Source organism: Chenopodium quinoa, unplaced genomic scaffold (genome assembly GCF_001683475.1).
Source record: "Chenopodium quinoa cultivar QQ74 unplaced genomic scaffold, ASM168347v1, whole genome shotgun sequence".
NCBI lineage: Eukaryota > Viridiplantae > Streptophyta > Magnoliopsida > Caryophyllales > Amaranthaceae > Chenopodium > Chenopodium quinoa.
Window position 1 is genome coordinate 682,220 of NW_018742334.1, and position 24,283 is coordinate 706,502.

Genomic DNA, 24,283 nt, shown 5'->3' on the forward strand with positions numbered 1-24,283 from the left:
CTTGCCTTATAATACTTGTATATATGCATCCATTAAAATTTCGTTACCGTTGTTATAGATAAAACTCAATTAATCAACAAGTCTCAAAACCAAATTTATTCGTGAATGTTAGACAAGCTCATTATAATTCAATATAAAGATGAAATTCCAATTATTGGAATAATTAATTTTCGTTATTTAAAGTAAGTACAAGGCAATTGCTCAATATTGTTTTAAGTAGGTTGGGACTAGGCGAATTTGGAGAGGTATTACTTATGATTCACCTTATTCCCACAGATTATTTCCGCAGTCCTACTACCCATGACATATATGATTTCCATCTCAACCCCATCCCATTGGCCACCATCCGCCAAATCTAGACGGATAGAGCTATGAACTCCGTGATTACATTTCTAATAAAACATAGTGATAGATATGATTGTTACCCTTTACATTATACTTGAGACGATTCTAACAAGTATTTTACATACAAAGTGTGTTTTTTTTTTTTGTCTTAAAAATGATTTACAAACTGAGTAATTACATTCTCACCCCTTCTTGAGAGGGCACATAGACAATGTGCGCTGAATAAGTCGAAGAACCAGTACAGCGCAAGATAGCTCCTTCCCATAGATAAAGCTTATCCTCTTCCCCCTTCATGCGCTCTAACTCATAAATTTCTTCCCCGCCATTTTTCCACTCTTCCCTCCTCCAAATTTTTGACCGTTAGTTTCACAATTTTCTGTTTTGCAGCTTCAAATCAATTGTAAAGGTATGTTCTTTAATCACCCTTTTGCTTATATATAACTATGTTCTGGGTTTAATTTATTTTACTATATTTTCTTGATATTTTAGTGGTTTTTAATTTGTTTGAACTTCTCTGATTTGATATTGATTAAAAAGATTGTTTTTTTTATATGTATTTTACTTAATTATTTCTGGGTGTTATTTAGATCTGAGATTATGAATTGAATATTGGGTTTTTTGGGGTAAAAGTTGGTTATACACCCAAAACCCAAATGATGTTTTGGCATTTTCAAGAGAAATTTTCAGTTATTGTTAGATTTGTGCTCATAGCAAAATGATCTCATAAATGGTTTATTTGGTGAATTTTTTGGGTGTTATTTCACCAAGAAATTAACAATTGGAGTGCCTTGTAATTGAGCTTAATTGATGCTTCTTGCATGAGGCTTAGTGGGGTATTCATAACTAGCATATACTTTGAAATCTTTAGGATTTATAGTAATGAAAGGTTGTACTGAGCTGAGGGGTAGCCTGTTGCCCGTCGTCGAATTAATTGAAACAATGGCCTGTACTTTGAATTTGATGTTTGAACTATTTTTGAGATTTATATGGAAATCACCATTTTACTAATGGGGTAAGAATGTATAGACACTCTTTTATCCCTTTTTTTTGGGTGTAAATAGAGCCACAAAGGATTATTAAGAGGACGGGATTTAATCCTAGGGATGCATTCCCAAGACTTTACCGGCTAAGTTTGTTGACATCCACGTAGATAATTAAGTTCATTGTTTGATGGTGTAGTTGAAGCCCATGACAAAGTACTTGGGTTAATTAATACACATTTGCTTTAGGATTTGATAAATCTTTTAGGTGACTGGTTTTAGTCTTGACTACTTGAATGGTTATTCGACATTGTACTTTGTATTTTATTTGTGTCTACAATCCGTGGAGGATGATGCATATTAGACTCCATCCCTGTTTCTCACCTCACCTAGCTGCTTAAGCTTAGTAGTTAGCTTGTTTTTATTCGCTGAAGAAGTAAAGGAAGTAATATAGTACAAGTGACAGGCAGGCTCACTTCTCATCGTTCGTTGTGTTTTCTATAACCTAGGAGGTTAAGCATTCAAAGTGTTAAATGCCTACTGAAGCATTCCCATCTTTTATATTTTTAGCTTCCAATTGATGCATTGCCAGAATATGAACAAAGAAAAATCTAGGTTTTCAATTTGAGGTGTTTAACAGGATTTAGTAAAGGCTGTGTGACAGGATCAAGAAAAAGCTGGTTAACAGGATCTTCTTATGTGTATTATTCTTGATGCTATATGTGTGTGTATGTGTGGAGAAAACGAGTGAGGAACTATCCTCTTTTGCGCTTATCAGTTTGGGGGAGGGGGGGGGGGTGGGGCTACATCATGTTCTGTAATTCAATGTAGTTGCCAAAACTTGAAGCCTAGAGTAGCTTGAGCACAATTGAACTTTCGAACCCCTATCTCTAGTTCTCTACACAACAAGAAGCCACAGTGTCATTCCTAGTAAAGAGGAAGAGGGGTCTGAAGGTTAAGATTTTTGTAACCTTATCCCTATTATAAAAGCTGAGACCGTTTGAATCTTTTTAAATAAAGATGAAAGAATTTCCCTTCAGTCTATATCCTTTTATTTTGAGTGCAGCAACATCCGTGGTGGTGTGCTCCGTTGGAAATGGGGCTGCCTATTCTTGTATAAATTTTATTTTATTCTTTCTTACCTTAAGTAAAATGAAAATTATTACTGTATATTCTCTATGTTTTAAATTTAAACACTAAACCTTCATTAGAACTAATGTGCTTGCTACCTGCTTTCAGTTGTCTGAATGATTGCTGCAAAAAATGACAGTTAATGGAAGTCAGAATATGGAATCCTCTGAGAATGAAACAGATCTGTCACAGGACAACATTGAGTCTGCAGAGGGAATATCAGAGGATGCTATATTGTCACGACAAACATCAGTCAACCTAGTTCCATTTATCGGCCAGAGATTTGTTTCTCAAGATGCTGCCTATGAATTTTATTGCAGCTTTGCCAAGCAATGTGGCTTTTCCATCAGGCGCCACCGCACTCGGGGAAAAGATGGGGTGGGACGGGGAGTCACACGAAGGGACTTTACCTGCCATCGTGGTGGACATCCACAGGCGAAACCTAGTGAGGAAGGGAAGTTGCAAAGGAATAGAAAATCATCACGGTGCGGCTGTCAAGCATACATGAGAATAGTGAAACGGTCAGATTTGGATGTCCCTGAATGGCGTGTCACTGGATTTAGTAACAATCACAATCACGAACTTCTTAAATCAGTTGAAGCACAAATCCCTCCATCGCACTGCACCATTTCTGCTGATGACAAAAGTCGGATTTGCATGTTTGCAAAAGCTGGAATGTCAGCCCGCCAGATGTTGAGATTGATGGAGCTTGAGAAAGGCGTTAAATTAGGTTGCTTACCATTCACTGAATTACATATCAGAGACCTGCTACAGTCTTTCAGACATGTTGATAAAGATAACGATGCTATTGACCTCATCAGCATGTGTAAGAGATTAAAAGATGAAAATTCTTATTTCAAGTATGATTTTAAATTAGATGGTCATAATAGATTAGAGCATATTGCTTGGTCATACCCTTCATCCATCCAAAAGTATGAAGCCTTTGGGGATGCAATATTGCTGGACACTAATCATCGTCTGGATGCTTATGATATGCTTCTAGGCCTTTTGATTGGGGTTGATAATCATGGAAAGGCTTGTCTTTACAGTTGTGTTCTTTTGCGGGATGAAAACCTGGAGTCCTTTACTTGGGCATTGAAGGTACCTATAACATCTTAAGTATGTATCTATTATTCTATAACCATCTGCTGCTCAAGAAGAATCCTGCTTCATTCTGTTGCTTATTTCTTCATTGTAATTATATTTCTCATTTCTTTGAAATAATATGTGCAGACATTTTTATGTTTTATGAAAGGAAAAGCACCACAAACCATTTTGACTGATCAAAATATGTGGCTCAAAGAAGCGATCACTTGTGAAATGCCTGAAACCAAACATGCATTCTCTATATGGCATATCATTGCCAACTTGTCAGACTGGTTTTCTTTGCCACTTGGGTCTCATTATGATGGTTGGAAGACCGAATTTTATCGTCTTTATAGCTTGGAAATGGTTGATGAGTTTGAAGCTGAATGGAAGGAGATGGTTGATAGATATGAACTACAGTCAAATAAACACATCATCTGCCTTTATGCATTACGGGACTTTTGGGCTCTATCTTTCTTGAGACGCTACTTCTTTGCTGGACTCATGAGTAGATCTGTGACAGACTCCATTAATGCTCTCATTCAAAGGATATTAAGTGTACAATCTACACTTGATTGTTTTATTGATAAAGTAAGTTCTCTTTTATTATTCTACAGAGCACTACTTTGTGTACATCTGCTGTGGTTCATGCAAAAAAGTTTTTCAAGTGGTTTCTCAAATTTGTGTCTGCATACTCTTATCTAAACAATGTTGTTTCCTTTCGTAATTTATTTCCTTAGAAACTAGAGTTTCTTGCAAAATAGTTTCTCTACCAGTTCATATCAGCAAGTTGTAAAGCTATATTACCTTTATACCTACTGAATTTTCATATCTTGCTTATAGCGATTAGAGATAGCAAACGAGTCAGTTTGGATTAGATCATATTCTAGTAATGAGTTACTTCATTTGGTTACAGGTCGGGTCTAAGGTTGGGTCATACTGGGGTTTATTGTTAATTTTTTACTACATTAAATTAATCATTATTAGACTGTATCACATAAATTTTCGGGTAAGGTCCATCCCGGTTTGGGACATAATTAAGCAGTGCAGTTTCTGCTGTCATGGTTTATCAGTCATATTGGTGAGACCACCAAGTAATAATTTTTGTCTAAGAGAAAGGTGGTTTACTTGCTATATTGACCCTCATTCTTAATATGTTTGTAACTGTAGGTAGCCGATATTGCAGAGTATGATGACCATGGTGGATCAAAGCTGAAAATGCAGCAAAATGAGAAAGTTTCTTTAAAAACAGGTTCCCCAATGGAGTCGCATGCTGCTACTGTTTTTACGCCTTTTGCCTTTTCTCTCCTCCAAGAAGAGCTCGTTTCAGCCCCTCAATATGCCTCCATTATGGTTGGCGAAGGTTGCTTCCAGATCAGACACCACACAGAGATGGACGGAGGATGCAAAGTGATGTGGGACCCTAGTCAAGAACTCATTCATTGTAGTTGTCATCAGTTTGAGTTTTTAGGCATCCTTTGTCGTCATATTCTTCGTGTTCTCTCAACAAATAACTGTTTTCGCATCCCAGACCCTTATCTGCCTTTGAGGTGGCGCCTTGTATCGAATGAGCACGTTGAAAAAGAGCAAACAGAGAAGGTCAAATTTCTGGAAGCCATAGCTTCCACAATTGTTTCAGAATCAGTGGTAACTGAAGAACGCCTGACTTTTGCATGTGAGCATATGTCAATGGTACTGGCTCACATCAAACAACTCCCTAAGCTGAACAATCATAATGAAGCAAATGAAATGGGTATCAATAGCTCAACAGGTTCACTGATTATACCAGGAGTCGAAGCTTCTGATAGTATTGCTCAGAGTTTTGCCCTTGGAAATCCTCACGAATCTTTCTTGGTCAAGTTGAAAGAAACAAATCCAAATCCTGGGCTTGATAATAATATGTCTGGAAAAAGAAGGCGTGCTATTCCTTGTGAACAATATGCTCATGCTGCATGTGATAGTGCAATTATTGAAGGTAATAGCGTGCATGCTGATGGAGATGCATTCTGCGGCTTCTTGTAAATTAGGATCCTAGGGGTAAGTTGAATTCTGCCTATTTAATCAAACAAATGTATATAGATACTATCACCATTTGTGGTCAATTATAGAGCTTACTGAATTCCCATAGTTCTTTTTAGGCTTCTTTTGCTTGATTTACCGGGTTAGCACATTTTATGGCCCGGAAATGTGGCTTATCCTGATTTTCCCTAAGCAGTCAATAGATCAGTTATTCATGTGCCTTATTTAACCTAATTTTTGCTGCGAAAGCTATACGCGTGTGGAGTATATTCCATATCCATCTGGAGTGCAGTTTTCTGGCAGCAGCTTTGTAAGTCAACTGAGAATGTTGCTTGTTACTGATAGAGGTCTCATTTATTCTGTTGCTAAGTACGACAGGTCGACAGCTGATGTGTGACAGAGCCACAGATGAGGAAGTACATCTCCGAATGAGAGGAGATACTGAGAGCCAATACAAGAGAATCCATGATCCTACAAACTCTAGACGGAGACACTAGTTCAAGGCTCATCAGGGACCCGAGTATAATCATTTAACACGATATATGCATGATACCCCTGACGAGCTATATCAACTGTCATACTTAGCAACAGAGCAAACGAGACCTCAATCAATACCAAACAACATACATTGATAGTCGATTCCCAACTCATACCCTACGACAAAGAATCCGATTAGAGGCAGTATTTTCTGAAGTTGTTCATTAAAACTTATTCTTTGCATAATAAACCATCGCGATTAAGCTAAAGTACTATGTACTACTGTACTAGTAATATTAATACATAACAAATAAAGTATAAGAAAAGTCTATATATGATTGAGTCAAAGGAAATTATGTTGAATACGGAGTATGCTTTTAACAAGGAACATTATTTTTATAATTAATATTACCACCATATTTGGTAGGTGAGATGATATAATTGAAAATTAAGTTTATGTTTTTGGTACAGGAGAAAAAGAAAAGCATAAGATTTTATACTGAATAGAGGCTACTTGTCTGATAGTTGAGAGACACAGAATTGCTAACTCAATGGACAATATTCATTAATCTCAACAGTTATTTTTATCCCCTTCTTATAATTCCGTGTGTTAGGATGGTATGATGACTTGTGTGCGTGTATTAGGCCCCGTTCTTTTGAGCACAACAAAGAGGTGTCAGCAGAGCAAATTATTTATACTCAACAAAGCAGGGTTCAGCAAAGCAGACCACAACAGTTCAAAAGAACAGAGACTTAAGGCCGGTTCATACAAAAAAGTCTAGTTGGTAAAAAAAAACTTTTTTCCGGCATACCAATAATAGTGTGTTGGTGGAAGTGGAATATTGAATGAACCACTATGACAATATTAAGATTTATTATGCTTTGATTTTAGAAAAGCTGGGTTGAAGATCACGAATCTAAAAAACTAATACGAGTAGAAGCTTCATACATATAGACTTTTAATTGTTTTTTTTTTCTTTTCTAAATGAAATATACATATAGAATTATAAATAAATTATTGTTATAATTGGTAATGAAGAACATAATCTCAAAAGTAGTTAGGTGATTAATGATTGAATTATATTTTGTATTGCCTTGATGGTGGCAGCACTTTTGTCTTTGATGTACTTGGCACAAAAGCTCTTAATAAGGAGTTAGGGTCTGGTCAGCTCTATTATCAATTTGATGGTGTGCCTTTCATGAGGTTTAATTAACATATAATTATTATTTAATACATGTATTACTTATTGATATATATTTACTACTCGTATATATAAATAATAATAAAAGTTATTTAAGGGCCAAAAAGCTAGTTGGTCTAACAAGTTAAGTACACTAAATTTTTTTTTTTTTTTACAACAAGTACACTAATTAACAATTAGCGTGTTTTTTAGATGGAGAATAAAATTCATTCATTTATATGTATATGCTACAACCATACTAAATGTACAATGCGTAAATAAGAGATTTATTTCACTCAAAATGCATGTGCAATCTAACAAATTCCTTTAGTTGTCACAATGTTGTCTTTAGACACATGCCTTGTATTTTTTTACCTAGTGATACATTCTTCTTTAATCGACATAATGATCTTGATCTCTCATACACTCTTAATCTTCTTGTACGGAATTGGAAAGATATTTATCAAGAGAGAGTGGTGAATTGAATGAGACTTAATATATTATACGGAGTAATAATTTATTCTCGGTCCCTTCAATTATACAACGAAATTAGAAATTTAAAAATTTCAAGAAAATAGTATTGTTTTGTTTTTGCACTCTCTGACAATATTTTAATTTATGTATACAAGTATATAATTGGAGGGAGTAGTCCAGGGACCAAAAATAAATGAAAACCTAAAAATTTAATGGTGCTAAATAAAGCAACGGCGTACTAAAACAGTGTCATCATCAATTCATCATTTAAATCTCTCACCATAAAATTTTTAAACGAAAAAAAAATAATAACAAGAAAAACGAACAACTAATCAACCCACACAAAAGAAAAAAAAATAGTTGATGATACAAAACCAAATATTATAATAAGAAGATAATATTTTTAGTAATTTATTTTTCTTAGTAATTTTAAAATACTAGTGTAATTTATTTATAATACTTCTCGGAAGATAATAATGGTCATATACTAATGTGCAACACATAATCTTGTCGAAGTATATATATATATTAAAAGCCACATAAAAGCATAACGAGACAAACAAAAAGGAACAGAAAAAAGTACTTGTAACCATTTCACACATTTAAAATAAAAAAAAAAAACACATACATGTTCGAGAAGAAACAAATAGAGTATAAATATATAAGTTGAGGTGTGAAATCTTACAAAAAAAGGTTGCAAGTATAAAAGAAATAGAAGGCCTTAAATTGGCTCAAAGAATCTCCTTCATCTAAAGCAACCTTTTCTCGAAGCAATTCCCTATACAATCTTCCTTCCTACCTTAATTGATAACTCCCTCTAAAATTCCCAGTTTTATGTAAATAAAACGAACCATTATATATTATTGGAATTATATCATAATTAAAGTGAAAGATGATGATGATGATGATGATGATGAGGATGGCTGGTACAACAAGAGCAAGAGCAAGAGGTGTAACGCATGCAGACTTGGCTCCTAAACCACAAGGTTTACAACTCTCCAGCAAAACTGGTGCTCTTCTTACCATTCTTTGTATCCTTTGTGGTCTCCTTTGCTTCATTCTCTCCCTCTTCGCCGAAGCTACTCGTTCCGAGGTATGTGCTTATCTTACTCCTTTTGTTCGGAATTAATTGTCAGTATGTAATTGTTTTATTTTAGTGCATTTCCAAACTATTTCATGTAATTTCTCCAAGTATTTGCTATTAGGCCATGTTCTTTATTTTTTTCGTAACTTAGGCTCACAGAATAATTCATATACTTTCATGTTCAAACTTGCAAAATTAATGAATTTTGGAAATGATTTGATGATTTCGTATTAAAATATTCTCATCCATTTGATTTCATATACTTTCATGTTCAAACTTGCAAAATCAATGAATTTTAGATAGGTAGACTATCGCACTCAAAACAAACTCATACACATATTATTATTTATTTTTTTTTAAAAAAACACGAATTCTATTTATTAATCAAAAAGTCGTACGAAAAGACTACTAGTTTCTATTCTATTTAATTATCGATTTTGTAAAATCATGATCTTAACGTATGATGTAACGTTTTTTGTAGGTGACATGGATGTTAATAAACAACAATAATAATAGTGCAAAGAAAGGGCATAAGGAAAAAGGGGATTACGAGTGTATGTATAGTGGAAGTGGTAAAGTGCCTTTGATATGCGCATCAGTTGCATTTGTAGCATTGGCTATTGCAATGCTTGTTCAGCATTCATTTTTGCTAATTGCTATTAGCAAAACTACTCCTCCGGTTTATGTAAGCTGGGACCCTCAATCTTCTATTCCTATGAGATCTCTTACTTGGCAAGCTGGTTTCTTCTTCATTTCTACTTGGTAAGCTTGCTTATTCCCATATCTTAATATCCCAATCGATATGACAACATAAATTACATAATTTAATCAGATATATTTGTCGTGTGTTCTTGTAAGTGTTACGTTAAAGGTTGAGAGTTCAAATCCTTACCTAGGCTTAGAGTGAGGTCGCTGGTGAATCATTTTTGGGCTTTCTTGATTTGGCCAAGATTTGACTAGTACGTCTTCAAAATATGAGATTGAATTGTGTGTTAACTAACATCATAATTCATTAGCTTCATTCCAAACTAATCAACATACCTAACTAAAAGAAGGCTTAAAAATAACTAAATGGGAATTAAAGTGGCAATAAGTCATTCGCCAAATTTGGTCAAAACTATACTAAAATCTCATTAATCGCTACTACCAAAACTTTCATATAATTAAAAAAAAAGGGTTTAAGACATTGCACAAGTACTTTAGGTATGTCGTATTAGATTAGATAATAATTTTATTTTTTATTTGTTTGACTCAAAAAAATAAATATAACATAAATAAATAGTGTAGCTTAGTGCAGTAGGTGGCTTCTTTTTGTGGAATCATGTTTCGTCATTCATGATAATTATTTTTAGGTGCATTATTATTATTTCATTATGACATGATATATATTATAATTATATTTGTATATATATATTCAACATTCTATTATTATGTATTTATTTCAGTGGTTAAGAATGATAATATATGGGATTTCCTCTTAGAAAAGAATATTGAAACAACCATAGCAATTTCAAATAGTACTTAAATAGTAAAATTAAAACCCATTAACTTATCTTTATTTCATCAAAACTCCAAAAGGTACTTGGTGCCTCACTAAAGTTCCAGATTTTACGTAACGCATAAGAATATGTTCTTCGTACGAGCATAAAGGAATAAAAACACATCACATATGTGAGATAATGTCCTCATGCTACTCCTTTACGGCAGTAAAGCCGATAATTACCTATGTGTTTTTACTCGTTATTGTACACCTTCACGTTTTGGAATCGACTTTTACATAAGTACATGCTTTCTATCGTTGTTAGTTCTTTTTAATTTTAAAATAATAATTAACACGGTATATACAAATAATATATTTAGGACAAAAAACATGTTTATAAGAAATTGATTTTAGGACGAAAAAATTAATGATACGCTTTAATTTCCATATTCAGGTTGTGTTTTGCAGTTGGAGAAATAATGTTACTAATAGGATTAAGTGTAGAATCAGGGCATCTAAAAGATTGGTCGACACCAAAAACAAGCTGCCTTATAATCCGAGAAGGTGTGTTCACAGCTGCAGGAGTTTTCTCCCTTTTATCAGTCTTCTTAGCAGCTGGTTTATACGCTACAGCGTTACGAGTCCAATGGCTAGGCCAACAACAAGAGACTATCCGGCGAGAGATCTTGGAAGCCTCTTCCACTTATGCATCCCCGCCTCGATCACCCCAACATAGTCGAGTGGCTCGAGATGCACCTACCGACGTTGCCAGACAAGATCATACGCCTACGTTGTCTCAACAACAACAACATCAATTGGTCCTAAATAACAAGCAAGGTAGTTTAGTGTAAAGATGCAATAATTGAAGAGTGTTTGAGATTGTTATACTTAAAGAGGAAAATTGTTTAGGAAGTACATAATATACCAAATGTACATTTATCTTAAGAGTGTAAATATACATTACAAGAATTTTTCACACGTTGTTATTATACTTGAGGTTTATGGTCTATCTCACATTACGTCGCGTGTTAAAGATCTAATCATTGCATGAACATTATCTTCAATTCGACAAAGACAACAATATAAAAGTACATGGACAAAAATAAAATTGTCCCATTCCTTGGCTTATGGAGCATATTGAAAAGACTCAAAAGAGGCCCCCTTATAATTAGCAACCAAACGCCTTAGCTTAATCCAAAATACGAATCTTGATATTAGTCGTATTATTACTATTGTGTTACAAATATGATCATAAAAAGATAGTGGTTGAAAATAGCTCTAAACAAATAATTTTAAACCCAAGATGACCATTTTTTACCATTAGATATCCCCGAGTTAGCTAATTTAACATCAGCTAAGGAATGGACCAGGAATGAATATCAATCCTAAAATACTACGTACTAACTCCGTTATATATTATTTGCAACGATTTGACAATATGTAACGGAGGTAGTATATAAGATGTATGGTACACTCAATAATTCAATATGAAGAGATCAACTTAAATACTTGAATGAGTGTTACCTTTAAAAAGGTTATCCTAAAGTTTTTGGTTGAATCTTGGGCCTCAATCATAGAGAGAGTAAGCCCACTTCACATTCAAAAGAGGCTACATGCCTACACACCAACACATATAGTTTATAAGTACATATTTCTATTGGTTTTTTGTTTCTTTAAATTTAAGTGATACTTGATATCTAAATCATTCATCATATTTTTATTGATGATCCGATCTTGAATATATTTTTCATTTATATCAAATGATATACAAGTACTCCGTAGTATATGGATGGTAATTGAAGATTTTTGGTGATATAAATGATTTTTATCTTTAATTCTTTATTACTACAATAATAATACAGAGTAATAATAATAATATAACTGTAGTGTTTTTAACTTTTTATTCGGACTACATATAATTTATATTTTTATCAGTTAAAAAACAACATTAAATTCACAATAGATATATTACTTTGACTTTTTCTTTTAATTTTTTTAAATACTTTGTATTATTGGTTAAAGTTCCGGATGACTTAGGGTCTATTCTCTTCAACTTAATTTCAGCTCCAATCAGTTCAGTTCAGTTTAACTCAGCTCCCTATTTCCTTCTATCATAAACAATTCATTTCATCTCTATTCAGTTCAGTCCATTTTAATACTTTAGTTCAATTCAATTTAATTCAACAAATTAGAACAAGCCCTTAAATTTGCTAATGCGCATGACAAAGTGCAAAACTAGATTTCCCCTCAAAAAAAAGTGCAAAAGTAGATTGGGCCTTGGATTTGGGCTAGAAAGAAAGGGTTCTCCCATTCCAAAACACACCCCAAAAAGCATATTCTCTATCCAAATCCTTTTAAAAAAAATAAAATCAAAAAATGAGGAAGGAGGGAGCGGCTACGAATTTCAAATCCAAGTATTACGGCATTTATTTAATTTAATTTTTTACCAAGAAAATGATTAGACGAAGGCTAAAAGAAACATAATCTCCAATTATCTTTAAATTCATCCTTCTGAAAATGACGGTTTAAATCATAAACATTTCCCTCACTCTCTCTCTCTCTCTCTTCACCTCCAAAACCCTGCCTCCCTCTGCTTTCTCTCTCTAACTCTCATTTTCTCTCTCCTCTCAACTGGTAATATTGCTACTCAATCTCTCTCCAATTTCATCATCTTCACCATTAATTTCCACTGATTTTGATTGATTCATTGATTAATTATTGTTTCATTTGTGGTGAATTTTTGAATTGGTAAAGTAATTTAGGGTTTATGTTTTGTTAAACTTTTGTAGGTTGATTGAATTTCGAACGAAACGATGTCGTTGAGGCCAAATGCTAGGACGGAAGTTCGCCGGAATCGATACAAAGTCGCCGTTGACGCCGATGAAGGTCGCCGGAGAAGAGAGGATAATATGGTGGAGATCCGAAAGAATAAGAGAGAGGAAAGCTTGCTCAAGAAGCGTCGTGAAGGTCTTCAAGCTCAGCAGCAGTTTACTCCTTCTCTTCATGCTTCTACTGTTGATAATAAGAAGGTCTAATTCTTGCTCCGATCTTTTGTTTTGAATTTCTTTTTATTTAATTTCTTGAATTTTGAGTAATTGATTGATAATTTGTTTATCTGAGTTGATTAATTTTCAGCGTTTGATCGATATTCAGGCTTTGTTGTTTGTGTAATTATTTCAATTAGGTTTTGTGTGAAAATTTCAAGTTGCTTTGCTTAATTGATTGTGTATCATTTTTTTTTTTCAAAATTCATGAGTATTGATTGTGTTGTTGTTGGAGTGTGTTAAGGAAAATTTGGTATAAGATTTTTGTTTTGATCCTAGTTCTGGATGCTCGTGGTCAATTGCTTGATGCTTCTGTTGTTGACATTATAGAGTTGCTTACGAAATGTTATAGTTAGAGGAACGAATGTGGAGCACTGAGTCTAGTAATTAGATACTTGTTAAGTCCTCCACTGCTATTAAAAATTGGTCGCTATTGCCTTTGATCCCCACTTATGGGACTAAGGCTTTGATTGATTGATATTGCCTTTAATATTTAAAGCTCGATGATTCAGTATGATTTCCAAATTATTGCTGTAATTATATAATCTTTGGATTTGCAGTGTAAAGTAATTACATGATTTACATGGTTGTGCAGCAGCAGATGGTGCATTTTTTTCTGGTTCAATGTAAACTGTTAGCTTAGTTAGAGTGCTTGTAATTTTTAATTTTTTTTAAAAAAAAAATATGGTGCAGGATAAATTTACTAAATGAGTTAGCAGTTTAAAAAATTTATGCCCTCTTCCTCTCTTTCTCATGCATTGTGCACAATATACATGGTTTATAATAAAATAACGTACCAGGCAGCTCAGTTGGTGGGGAGTTTTTGGTAGTCTAGCAGCAGATACTCGTATAATGTGCATGTTCGAATTTCTGTAGTCCCACTGTGAAGCTTTCTTTGCTTCTATATTTCTCATTTTCAATCACCTTTTTCTTAAAAAAAAAAATCTAATGTGATATTACATTGTTATTATTTGAGTTGGTAATTTTACATTTTTACCCCTTAAACCACTAACTCAACCAGTAGATTTAAGTTTAACTGGGAGAAAATGTCACTAGTGAAACATTCTTGTGTGGATATTATCATGGTGCTCGAAATTGCTTTCAAAATAGATGCAAAATGTGAATAGTTTAAAATTTTGTTGCATCTTCCTAGACTAATAGTTCAATTGTTCTGAATTTATTTCAAATAGCTAAGGACGATCATTAGAAACAAAAATCTGTCAATGTGAACCAAGTGTTGATTTGGTAGTCTTAAAGATGAAATTGTTGGCTTTTTGTTCCATCCCTCATTTGAGCAGTAATGTGGTAGTGAATTTATATTTGGAATTTACTAGTCTCTGTTCAGAATTAAATTGTTGACGTGTGAGTTCTAGTCACATTTGTGTGTTGTTTCAATCTGTCCTCTCCCTTTCATCTTGACCTGTATATTACCTTCTTTTTTTTTTCTTTCAAAAGACAACCTTTCTTATTCAGTGCCTGGTACTAACTCTTGCTATGAATTTTCTTGTTCCTATTCTCTGAATCTTGAATTGGCTGCTTGTGTTTTTGCAGCTAGAGAGTTTACCAAATATGGTGGCTGGGGTTTGTTCTGATAATAATCAATTGCAGTTGGAGGCCACAACACAGTTCCGAAAATTGCTTTCCATTGGTATTGGCGTGCTATCTTTTTTAATTTTGCTTGTAAATAAGTAGTCTGTAATTGTTTAGTGACTGTTGCTTGGGCTTTTGATAAATGTAGAACGAAGCCCACCGATTGAGGAAGTTATACAAGCTGGAGTTGTACCCCGCTTTGTGGAGTTTCTTCAAAGGGAGGATTATCCACAGTTACAGGTCTTTATTCCTGTTGTATTTGTTGTTATTCATATCTAGTTATAGTATTATGGGCATTGGGCAAGCTGGTTGCTCTTTTACTGAATATTTGGATTTTGTTGTGTAGTTTGAGGCTGCATGGGCTCTTACAAACATTGCATCTGGGACCTCAGAGAACACTAAGGTGGTGATTGATCATGGGGCTGTTCCGATATTTGTGAAGCTTCTTGCTTCTCCTAGTGATGATGTCCGTGAGCAGGTGTGACAGTAATTATTAAATTTCTCTCTGTTTTTTTAATTGATGTATTGTTAAGGGCCCAAGGGTTGCTACTTTGCTTCTTTGGTCTTGACATTATTGGAATTTGCAGGCAGTTTGGGCTTTGGGTAATGTTGCTGGTGACTCTCCTAGATGCCGGGATTTGGTTCTTAGTAGTGGTGCATTGATTCCATTACTTGCTCAACTCAATGAGCATTCCAAGTTGTCCATGCTTAGAAATGCCACATGGACTCTGTCGAACTTTTGTAGAGGAAAACCACAACCTCCCTTTGAGCAGGTCAGTGCCCTTGTATATATTTTTATCACTTTTTAAAAGGCTTAAAGTTGAAACCCTATTCTATGAAATCCATGAATAGGTGAAGCCAGCTCTTCCTGCCCTTGAACGACTTGTTCATTCAAATGATGAAGAAGTGTTGACAGATGCATGCTGGGCACTTTCTTACCTATCTGATGGACCAAATGAGAAGATTCAAGCTGTGATTGAGGCAGGTGTATGTTCACGATTGGTTGAGCTTCTCATGTATGTACCCTCGTTCTGTTATCTGTACATGGATACGTTTTTTTTTTTTTTTTTTTTTTTTTTTTTTGTGCTTTTAGTTACAAGTTTTGGGTCTTTCTCCAGGCACCCATCTCCTTCGGTGCTGATTCCCGCCCTCCGCACAGTTGGTAATATAGTCACTGGGGATGATTCGCAAACACAGGTTAGATTTTGTTTAGCCCGCTTACCATTTATAATAGTAGCTTTAATCCTGATGGACAGCTAACATTTATTTATCTGTCCTGTTTCGGTTTTGTTTTCGTTTTATGTTAATGACTTATGCTGTGATGACTCTGACTAGTTTCAACAGCTCAACGACTTCAGTTTTTTCACTACGCAGATTTAGAAATAATACAGAGTTGTCTGCTTTTTATTCCTTAATATATTGCTTGCTGGTCGTGTTTGAATTTGTTTCGGGGTCTCTTTGTAAAATTGTGTTGTATTCTTGATCTTTGCTGTATAGAGATGTGTCTAGTTCTTTCTAGATGTGAAAAAGCATCCTTCTTCAGTACTTGTGTTTTATTTTATATTATTATGAAGTGATGTCAGTATACTGTTTGCTTATTTTGTTTGTTTGTTTTTCTGATTTGATGATGTGTGCTTGATAACTTCCATGATATAGTTGTATCTAAATTTGAAATTATTTTGGTTAGTCAAAATAAAACTTCATTGATTAGAATTAATGTGGGTTTTTTTTTTATAAATGAAGTGCTTTCCTGCTTCATGACTGGAATATTTGGAATTGTATATGATTTGCTGATCAGTAGTGAAAGTGTGGAACTAATGTTGTTAATACCTAGATGACATATGAAATACCTGTGTTGCTCTAATCTGGAAGTTCCACCTGTTGATTACTGAACACAAAAATGATTGTTGCTGATCCCTGTTTTGCTCTAATTTGTTGTGAGCTTTTGTTATTTGGAATGTGCATTGTGTGATATCTTCTTGTATTTATATCTTCAACATTACATTTAAAATATCTTCAACATTACATTTAAATTACCTTGGCTTATCATTGCAATTTAATATCCTTGCAGTTTATCATCGACAGTGGTGCATTGCCATGTCTTTTGAACCTGTTGACTAATAATCACAAAAAGAGCATTAAAAAGGAAGCTTGTTGGACCATATCAAACATTACAGCTGGAAATAAGGCACAAATTCAGGTATTCCAACCAGTCCTATCCTGCAAACGTTTTTTGGAGGGATTTTTCTGTCCTTGTAACATACATAATGTAGCCTCTCAACTGTATTAAGTACTCAGTAGGAGTTTGTGCTTACTGCTATTACCGAATGATCTAGGCTGTCATTGAAGCTGGTTTGGTTGGCCCTCTAGTCAACTTGCTTCAAACTGCAGAATTCGATATAAAGAAAGAAGCTGCTTGGGCGATATCTAATGCTACATCTGGTGGAGCTCCAGAGCAAATAAAGTATGTTTTTATTGTCTTGGAGCATTATGCTCTCATCTATGTTGTGCACAAGATTGTAACCTTAATCTGGCTATTTTTGTTCTAGGTTTCTTGTAAATAAGGGGTGCATAAAGCCATTATGTGATCTGCTTGTGTGCCCTGATCCAAGGATCATCACTGTCTGTCTGGAAGGGTTGGAGAACATTCTGAAGGTGGGTGAAGCAGAGAAGAATTCTGGCACCACTGGAGATGTTAATTTCTATGCACAGATGATAGATGAAGCTGAAGGATTGGAAAAGATCGAAAATCTTCAAAGTCATGATAACAATGAGATTTATGAGAAAGCAGTGAAAATTCTCGAGACATATTGGTTGGAGGAAGAGGAAGAGGCTGCTGCTGGACCATCTGGTGATAATACCCAAGCTGGGTTCCAGATGTGGAGCAATGAAGGCCCCTCTGGTGGATTTAAGTTTGGCTGAAGGTAGCGTAACTCTATCTGATTCCTTGTTAACTGGATTTTTTGCAACCCCTAATCTGTTATTTGTTACCACCTCCCCCTCCCCCCCAACACACACACAAAGGTCCATTGGAGTAATTTGATTAGACAACTACGTGATTAAGCTATAGCTGAGGGGCCAAGGTAGAAAATTCAAGTAATGTGTGCATCTAGTTTGCATGAAAAGATTACTTGAGGACTTTATTGCAAATGTTAGTATGGTGCTTTCCTGAGTTTATGAGATGGGTACCTTGAGATGAATGAACGGTCTACATAGGCAGGTGTTTAGTTCTCTTGAAACCTTTCACAACCCTGTCAATAGAACTATAGAAGCTATCCTTTCAAGTCCTTTCCAACCTTCTATCTACTCTATCCTCATGTAACAGTCTTGTCAGTAGTAACTAGCCTAAGTCTCTATTTCTAATCTTTTCTATCTGGACTATATCCTCGTGAAGAAATTAAGGAATCCTCTTTTGTAAGAATTAAAACATCATCCCTCTCCTAGCTCCTAAAAAATAAAAACGTTGTATATTTGTTATAACAATTATCACAAGACTATTTGTAGTTTTCACTGCATAGAGATAATCACTAGACTTGGATCATAAATAAGTTTTGGATGTCTTGCTCTTTTTAGCATGTAAATGTTGCCTGTTTTATCCCTTGAGGCTAATTATTATTCAAATACAGGATTTGGATGGATGGACTAGTAGCAGTATGTTGAAGTCAATGAGATGGATCTTGGACTCTAGCTTGACATCAGGTGAACTTCGAGGTCCAGCTCTGGTCGGGTTGGGTTTGGTTATGTCATATTGCAAGTGTCAAGTCTGTGGTCAAGGAGGATCGTCCACTGTATCTGTCAAGGGCCAGATGTCAATCTAATGGTGCTAGTGCTCTGGTATGGCGTTCCTCCGCGTATTGTTGCCCTTCTGTGTTGGGGTTTATTTGTCAAATAGTGAATTCTTTATTGGGTCACTTTTTCTTTTTTTCAGTATTTGGGGGAGTTGGGAAGGGTATTTTGGTTTGAAAAGGAGGGGTTTTGTAGTTGCCATTATTTTGTGTTCAATACAAGTAGTATTAGTTATTTGCCCTATAGAGTCTCACAGGATATTTGTTTTCGATTGGCACTTGCCAGTTTATCCTTCTCAGGTAACCGTAGTTTTTGTTTCCTGTGACACATTTCTTAACCTCAAGGATATATGTCAAATGATCATAGAGAAATATTAGATGATATTTGTGTTATATGCGTATGAAATATTGAACTGTGAATATGATGTTAGGTATGATATTTCATCAATGGTCAAATGATCATAGAGAAATATTAGATGATATTTGTGTTATATGCGTATGAAATATTGAACTGTGAATATGATGTTAGGTATGATATTTCATCAATGGTTAGTTGCATATACAAACATTTTCAATTGCTGCTCAAGCGAAAGTGTGAGAAGGTGCTTCAAAAGCTAACGATTCTAACAGACTCAAAATTTACTGCTCTATACACTACGGAGCCAAAATGCCATATTAAATCTAGAACTCCTTGATAGGTAGATTCATGATACATTGTGTATGCAGTAGTTAGATAAATAACCTCATCAGAGAACATGAATGTCAAAGGATTTACGCGGTGAACAGTTGTTCTTCTATAGCGACGTTGGTGCCTGGTGCTACTGTTGAATTACCGTTGCTGCTGTCCACATAAATAACCTTTTAAGCAGCATTGAAACTGTTGGCAGCAGCGTACCAAAAACAAATTATATAGTTGCCCTGCTGGTCATGTCACTTGGCTGTTAAGATGCAACATCACATATGCACAAAGGGCCCATTCTCAAATAGCTTCAGAAAAAGTGTTATGAAATCGCAGTTGATGGTAGCCCATTTACATCAGATAAAAGCTGTATGTGTTGACTATGTCTTTATGATCTACTCTTATGGAGCAAATCTCACCAAAGTTTATCCTATCAATTAATTTGAACTTTTATTTTTATTTTTATTTTTTGGTAGAGATTTGGAAATAAATGGGATATCTATATCAAAGTCAAACTTCATACTAGCAAAACTGGGTCGCGTCGGTTTCAAGCGCATAATCGTAGGTTCGAATTGGTTAAATTGTATTTACATTTTCATAATCTCTCTTTTACGGTAGACTTCGAATTTATGTATAAGGATGAGGTATGTAACAAAGATGAGTTATTCCATACGGAGTACTTTTTATATTTTTAAATAGGGTAATGTATAGCCCTTAGACTACATATAAACATTAATTAACTATATTTTGCATTTATTTATAGATGGTAAGAGTATAAAAATTGTACACCGTGTATAGAGCTGTCAAAAGTTGATCATACCCGAAATACCGACTCAAACCCATTATTAACCGATCCATTTGAACTCGAAAAAATGGTGACCCAAACCCGAGATGACCCGACAAGAAACCAACCCTAAACCCGAGTTGACCCGAGTATGTGAGACCCGAACCCGAACATGACCTGGAAATGACCCGACCCGAATGTAACCCGTAAATTATTGACCTGAACCGAATCCAACTTGAACCGAAATTGACCCAAACCCGTTTTAACCCGTCAAAACCCGAATTTAACCCGACTTGTTACTAACCTGACCTAAATTCAATCCGACCCGTTCCTAACCCGACCCGAATTTAACCCAACCTGTTACAAACCCGACCCGAAATCAACCTGATTTGTTACTGACCTGACCCAAATTCAACTCGACTTGTTATTAACCCGACCCAAAAATTCAACCCTGTCTGTCACTAACCCGACTCGAAATCTACACGACTTGTTATTGACCCGACCTAAATTAAACCCAAATTGTTCCTGACCCGATTTCAAATCACCTTAAATACAATTTAGACCACCATATTAATGTTGATCAAAGCATTTTGTCTAGGGAGACCAAATCGGTCACGGCCAGCAAAAGAAAGGTGAATCTTCCTCAAATTTAAGAGTTAAATATAATATATATTTTTTGTATGGTCAAAGGAGATAATTATATTCCTAAATTATAAATTGTAGTTACCTAGTATAGTGCCATATATATTATAGTCAAATGAAATAATTAGCTTGATAAAAATGATAATTATCTATTTATAGTTAGTTGAACCCGAATATGACCTGACTTGGAAATGATCCGACCTGATTGTAACCTGCAAATTATTGACTTGAACATAACCTGACTTGAATCCGAGAATGACCCGACTTGGAAATGACCCGACATGATTATAACCTGCAAATTATTGACTTGAGCCAAACCCGACTTGAACCCGAGAATAACCCGACTTGAAAATGGCCGGACCTGATTATAACCCGCAAATTATTGACTTAAACCCGAGAATGACCCGACCTTATTCAAACCTACAAATTATTGACTTGAACCAAACCGACTCAAACCCGAGAATTACCTTAACCCGTAAAAACCCGAATTAAACCCGACCTATTGTTCAACCGACCCGAATGTTACCCGACCTATTAATAACAAAACCTAAACCAGACCCAAACCCAATAAGAAGTATGACCCGACGTGACCCGACTCAAACATGACCAAACCCAAACCCGATTCGCATAGGTTATGGAATTAATCCAACATGACTCCACCCAATTTGACCCGACCCACTCTAACCGGCCCAAACTCGACCATTTTTACCCGAATTGACAGCTCTACCCGAAACCTCCAAAATTTCTCAAAAAGCGTGGATATATTAGCCTTCAATTTTGGAATTTTTTTAACTTTTTTTTCCCCCGGAAATAAAAATTGCAGAATTGTTTACCATGGTCCCTAATACCCTCAAGAAATCAATTGGGTGGCTGGAAGCCTAGAACCATCCAATTTGCCTTTAAACGACCAATTTACCGGTTTCCAACTTGCACTTATTTCATTAATTCAAGCCTATCACGAACATTTATGACAACAAATAATGATCATATATGGTAACAAACGGCATTATATGACCCGGAGATGTATCCCATAGAATTTCAAGTATTTTTGATACCGGGCCCGAAACCTCCAAAATTTCTCGAAAAGCGTGGATATTAGCCTTCAATTTTGGAATTTTTTGACGTTTTTTTTCGCCTGGAAATAAAAATTGTCGAAATGTCTACCATGGTCCCTAATACCGTCCGGGATTCCCATTGGGTAGGTGGAACCATCTAATTTGCCTTTAAACGACCAATTTACTGGTTTACAACTTGCACCGATTTCATTAACTCAACCCTACCACGAACATTTATAACAGCAAATAATGATCATATATGGTTCCAAACCGCATTATATGACCCCGAGACATATCCCCTAGAATTTCAAGACTTTTAGACACCGGGCCCTAAAACCTCTAAAATTTATAAAAAACGTGGATATTAGTCTTCAATTTTGTAATTTATTGACTTTTATTTGCCCGGAAATAAAAATTGTCAAAACGTTTACCATGGTCCTTAATATCCTCCGGGAGTCCAATTAGGTTGGTGGAACCATCCGATTTGCCTTTAAACGGCCAATTTAATTACCGGTTTACAACTTCCATCGATTTCATTAACTCAAGCCTACCACTAACATCTATGACAACATATAATGATCATTTCTTGTTCCAAACGGCATTATATGACCCCTAGATGTATCCCCTAGAATATCAAAACATTTTGATACCGGGCCCCGAAACCTCCAAAATTTCTTCAATTTTGTAATTTTTAGACTTTTTTCGCCCGAAAATAAAAATTGCTGAAATGTTTACCATGGTCCCTAATACCCTTCGGTAGTCCAATAGGGTGGGTGGAACCATCTAATTTTCCTTTAAACGACCTATTTACTGGTTTATAACGAACTTACACCGATTTCATTAAATCAAGCCCACCATGAACATTTCTCAAAAAAAATAGATCATATATGGTTCCAAACGGCATTAAATGACCCCGAGATATATCCCCTAAAATTTCAAGACTTTTCGACACCTGGCCCAAAATCCTCTAAGAGTTCTCAAAAAGCGTGGATATTAGCTTTTAATTGTGAAATTTTTTTTTAAAAAAAATTCACCTAAAAATAATAATTGCCGAAATGTTTACCATGGTATCTAATACCGCTCGGGAGTCCCATTAGGTGGGTAGAACCATCCAATTTGCCTTTAAACGACCAATTTATTGGTTTACAATTAGCACCGATCTCATTAACTCAACCCTACCTCGAACATTTATAACAACAAATAATGATCATATATATATGGTTTAAAACCGCATTATATGATCCCAAGATGTATCCACTAGAATTTAAAGACTTTTCGACACCGGGCTCCGACACCTCCAAAATTTCTCAAAAAGCGAGGTTATTAGTCTTCAACTTTGTAATTTTTTGTCTTTTTTACGCCCGGAAATAAAGATTGACGAAATGTTTACCATGATCCCTATTCCCTAATACCCTTCGGGAGTCCAATTGGGTGGGTGGAACCATCCAATTTGCCTTTAAACGGCCAATTTAATTACCGGTTTAAAACTTGCACCAATTTCATTAACTCAAGCCTAATACGAACATTTAAGACAACATAAAATAATCATACATGGTTCCAAACGAAATTATATGACCCCGAGATGTATCCCCTAAAATATGAATAATTTTCTACTCCGGGCCCCGAAACCTCCAATATTTATAAAAAAGCGTGGATATTAGTCTTCAATATTGAAATTTTTTAGATTTTTTTTTCGTAAGGAAATAAAAATTGCCGAAATGTTTACAATGGTCCCTAGTACCCTAAGTGAGTCCAATTGGATAGGTGGAACCATCCAATTTTCTTTTAAACAACCAATTTACCGGTTTACAACTTGCACCGATTTCATTAACTCAAGCCTATCACGAACATTTATGACAACAAATAATGATTATATATGGTTCCAAACAGAATTATATGACCCGGAGATGTATCCCATAGAATTTCAAGATTTTTCGACACAGGGCTCGAATCCTCCAAAAATTCTCAAAAAGCGTGGATATTAGCCTTCAATTTTAGAATTTTTTTACCCCCAGAATTAAAAATTGTCAAAATTTTTACCATGGTCCCTAATACCGTCCAGGAGTCCCATTGGGTGGGTAGAACTGTCCAATTTGCCTTTAAACGACCAATTTACTAGTTTACAACTTGTACCAATTTTATTAACTCAACTCTACCACGAACATTTATAACAACAAATAATGATCATATATGGTTCCAAACCGCAGTATATGACCCCAAGATGTATCCCCTATAATTTTAAGACTTTTCGACACCTGGCCGCGAAACCTCCAAAATTTCTCAAAAAGCGCATATATTAGTCTTCAATTTTGAAACTTTTTTACTTTTTTTCACATGGAAATAAAAATTGCTGAAACGTTTACCATAGTCCCTAATACCCTCCGGGAATCTAATTATGTTGGTGGAACCATCCAATTTGCCTTTAAACGACCAATTTAATTACCGGT

The 24,283-nt window shown here is 35.1% G+C and overlaps 3 protein-coding genes across 3 annotated transcripts; all 3 read left to right on the forward strand.

Moving 5' to 3' along the window:
• Positions 1–448: 448 nt before the first annotated feature.
• Positions 449–5,669, forward strand: LOC110692655 (protein FAR1-RELATED SEQUENCE 11-like). The gene is made up of 4 exons (XM_021869687.1): positions 449–751; positions 2,565–3,557; positions 3,690–4,133; positions 4,713–5,669. The coding sequence occupies exons 2-4, from the start codon at positions 2,589–2,591 to the stop codon at positions 5,562–5,564; spliced, it is 2,265 nt and encodes a 754-aa protein (XP_021725379.1). The 5' UTR covers positions 449–751; positions 2,565–2,588; the 3' UTR covers positions 5,565–5,669.
• A 2,071-nt stretch (positions 5,670–7,740) lies between these two features.
• On the forward strand, positions 7,741–11,259 carry LOC110692665. The gene is made up of 3 exons (XM_021869699.1): positions 7,741–8,786; positions 9,259–9,539; positions 10,712–11,259. The coding sequence occupies exons 1-3, from the start codon at positions 8,586–8,588 to the stop codon at positions 11,106–11,108; spliced, it is 879 nt and encodes a 292-aa protein (XP_021725391.1). The 5' UTR covers positions 7,741–8,585; the 3' UTR covers positions 11,109–11,259.
• A 1,498-nt stretch (positions 11,260–12,757) lies between these two features.
• On the forward strand, positions 12,758–19,069 carry LOC110692672 (importin subunit alpha-1-like). The gene is made up of 12 exons (XM_021869711.1): positions 12,758–12,891; positions 13,047–13,286; positions 14,853–14,949; positions 15,040–15,131; positions 15,238–15,369; positions 15,479–15,664; positions 15,744–15,907; positions 16,010–16,088; positions 16,963–17,091; positions 17,228–17,355; positions 17,441–17,815; positions 18,518–19,069. Exons 2-11 carry the CDS (start codon positions 13,071–13,073, stop codon positions 17,811–17,813), a joined length of 1,596 nt encoding a protein of 531 aa, XP_021725403.1. The 5' UTR covers positions 12,758–12,891; positions 13,047–13,070; the 3' UTR covers positions 17,814–17,815; positions 18,518–19,069.
• The last annotated feature ends 5,214 nt before the right edge of the window (positions 19,070–24,283 follow it).